This window comes from Monoraphidium neglectum (genome assembly GCF_000611645.1).
Source record: "Monoraphidium neglectum strain SAG 48.87 unplaced genomic scaffold scaffold01217, whole genome shotgun sequence".
NCBI lineage: Eukaryota > Viridiplantae > Chlorophyta > Chlorophyceae > Sphaeropleales > Selenastraceae > Monoraphidium > Monoraphidium neglectum.
Window position 1 is genome coordinate 1 of NW_014012411.1, and position 2,764 is coordinate 2,764.

General features: G+C 69.1%; 2 protein-coding genes across 2 annotated transcripts in view; one reads left to right on the top strand and one right to left on the bottom strand.

Annotated features, from left to right (window-relative positions):
• Nucleotides 1-131: 131 nt before the first annotated feature.
• On the bottom strand, nucleotides 132-941 carry MNEG_7067 (hypothetical protein; the record flags this gene model as incomplete). Its single annotated transcript, XM_014044458.1, has 1 exon — nucleotides 132-941. The coding sequence occupies one exon, from the start codon at nucleotides 939-941 to the stop codon at nucleotides 132-134; it is 810 nt and encodes a 269-aa protein (XP_013899912.1).
• Nucleotides 942-1,832: 891 nt separating this feature from the next.
• MNEG_7068 (hypothetical protein) overlaps nucleotides 1,833-2,764 on the top strand; it is a gene marked incomplete at both ends in the record, with an annotated part of 3,418 nt that continues 2,486 nt past the window's right edge. Inside the window, 2 exons of the mRNA XM_014044459.1 lie at nucleotides 1,833-2,069; nucleotides 2,435-2,521. Coding sequence (XP_013899913.1) covers nucleotides 1,833-2,069; nucleotides 2,435-2,521 — 324 coding nt within the window. The remainder of the gene's footprint in view (nucleotides 2,070-2,434; nucleotides 2,522-2,764) is intronic.

Below are 2,764 nucleotides of genomic sequence, written 5' to 3' on the forward strand. Positions count from 1 at the left end.
GGTGCAGAGCACTATCAAGTGAAGCGCGCAAAGGAGCAGCTTTGGCGGGACCCAGCGCCCCGCAGCCAGCGGCGATGCAGGCGGGCGAAGCCAGGCGGCGGTCCCTGCACCCCCGGCGCGCGCGACCCCGCTCACCCCTCGCCCGCCGCGGCCGCGCCGCGCTGCTCCTCCAGGCACCCCCTGAGCGCCGCGACCACGCCGTCCCCCGGCAGCCGCAGGCCCTCCAGCCGCGCGCCGCGCAGCCCCGACACGAACGCGGGCACCGACAGCAGCGCCTGCAGCACCGCGTTGAGGTAGCACGTGTTGCCGTGGTTGACCATGCCCGCCGGCAGGCGCACCTGCAGCGCGGGCGCCGCGCCGCCGCCGCCGCCGCCTGCGCCCAGGTAATCGGTAATCGCCGCCTGCCGCACGCCGCCGCCGCCGCCGGGGCCAGCGGGTGCGGCGCCCAGGCGCGCGAAGGTCTTGCCGGCCGTCGACGTAAACCCGCCGCCGGCCACCGTCAGGCCGCCCAGGCGCGCGGCGTGCGGGGGCGCCGCCGGCCGGGGCGCGCCGGGCGGCCTGAGCCCGCCGCCGCCGCCGCCAAAGCCGTTCAGGGAGCGGAGGAAGTCGTTGCCCGCGCTACTGCCCTTGAAGGGCGTGTCCTGGTCGCGCAAGCCGCCGCCGCCGCCATGCTCTGCGCCGCTGTACCCAAACGGCTGCGCCGGCGAGCGCTTGCTGGGGCGGTCCTGGTCAAAATCCCCCTCGTCAGCGCCGGCGTCGCCGGCGGCGCCGCGCTTGCCCGCGGCCGGTGCACTGCCAGCGCGAGGGGCCGGGGAGGGGCCGCCGATGGGGCGCGGGCGAGCGCTAGGAGCGTCGCGGCCGGCACTGTTGTCGAGCTGCGAGGGGCGGTATGAGCCTGCAAAGGGGGTGTGCAAGCCATAGGACTGAGCACGCTGTAGCATTTGCGTGTCTGCGTCCTAATGCATGTGCAGGCTGATTCGTTCTGCAGGCAGCTCCAGCGCGGCCGGCTTGACATGACCCTCCTTGAATGAGGACCCACCGCCGACGGGCGCCGCCGGCGTCCGCTGCTTGTCCTTGTTGGCCGCAGCCGCTAGGAGGCGGGAGCCTTGAGCTGGAGGCGAAGGTGGTGAGTTGAAGGAGCCGTTGCGGATGCATGCCACGCAGCGCGGGCACATCAACAATCGCACCCAGCGCGGGGCGCCGCTTCACGGCGAAAGCAGGGCAGTGGGCCGGCATGCCGCCGATACGACCAGGATGCTCACTCAGGGGTCTCATGGCATAGTCCTCGGAACCTGGAGCGCGGCCTATGCACCCAAGGGGGCCACCATCAGCCTCCCGCGTACTCCAGATCCCTATGGCTCGGCAGCCTGTGCCTAAAGGTCTGATATGTGCCAATAATGTGATGGCGGTCGTCAAAATATACCGCAGCGATCCTGGTACATGGGCGTGCTTTGAACAGCGTGCTGAGGTGCAACTCGAACTGGGGTGATGGTCGACGCGTGTATATTATGACACATACATCGTATACTTACATCTTGCAAATACGTTGATGAATGGAGAGCATGCTTATCTGTATCGCCAGGCAGTCTCTAGTGTCCCCTAGCCAAGCGGTGTGTTCGGTGGATCGAGACGCTCTAAGCCATGGGAGCGATGCAAGATGATCTCAGAAGATAGATACAGTCGCCGTTGCAAGGGCTGCCGATTACACGCAGCGGCCGCCGCTTGCATCGCCGACGCGCCGAGGAATGCTGAATTGTCAGCGTGCTCGCGGACGCGTTCCGGCATGAGCTCAGGCTTTCAACAAGAGCGAGACTTCACATAAAGAGAACGTCATGGACGGTAGCAAGCAGCAGCCGGAAGCGTCTGCGCTGCCGGCGTCCGCTGTGAGGGCGGCTGGCAGCGCAAGCGACCAGGGCGGCCACGGCATCCTGCTGTACTACAAATACGTAATCCTGGCCGGCCGCGAGGCCGAGTTGGCCGCTTGGTACGAGGCCCAGTGCAGTGGCCTGGGCCAGAAGGGGCGCATCCGCGTCGCCGCGGACGGAGTCAACGTCACGGTGCGCCGGACGGTGGGGGGTGGGGCAGCTTCAGGGGGTGGTGGTTTTCGTTTGTTTCCGTGCAGTTACTCAGCGATGCGCGTGCTAGAGAGCGGCGTCTACATCGCCGTTGCCACGGCATGCCGCCGGCGTCCAATGTGTGTGTGTGGGGGGGGGGGGAGATTGCCGGGCGTTGTTCAAGGCGTGCTGACCGGGAAGGTGGCGGCGGTGTGCAGCGCTCAGCCAGGGCATGCGCCCTCCTTGGTGGGCGCGGCGCGCCCGCACGCGGCGCCGGCGCAGGCGATCGCTCCGCGGCGCGGGGCGCAGGGCGCTGTCATGGCCGGTCTGCGAGTTGCTGAGCGGGTCGGGCCGCCGCCTCTGCTGCCCGATCCTGGCAGGTGGGGGGCGCGATGGCGGGCCTAGGCGCCCACATGGAGGCGGTCCGAGGGCACCCCATCATCCAAGGCGCGGACATCGACTTCAAGGTGCGCGCACACAGCAAAGGCGACGCGCCCCAGCCACCTCGGCCACTGATCCCAACGTTCGCGCGGCGGCCGCTGCCGGCAGCGCGCGCTGCTTGGCCGAGCAGCCGCTGCCTAGGCCTGAGCAGCCGCAGCCCTGTATGAAAACTACGCCAGCTGCCGCCCTGTGCGGTGTGCCGACTCCATTGCACCCGCTGTTATCAGTGTTGACGTGCTTCGCCCCATCCCCCACACCCCACCCCCCCC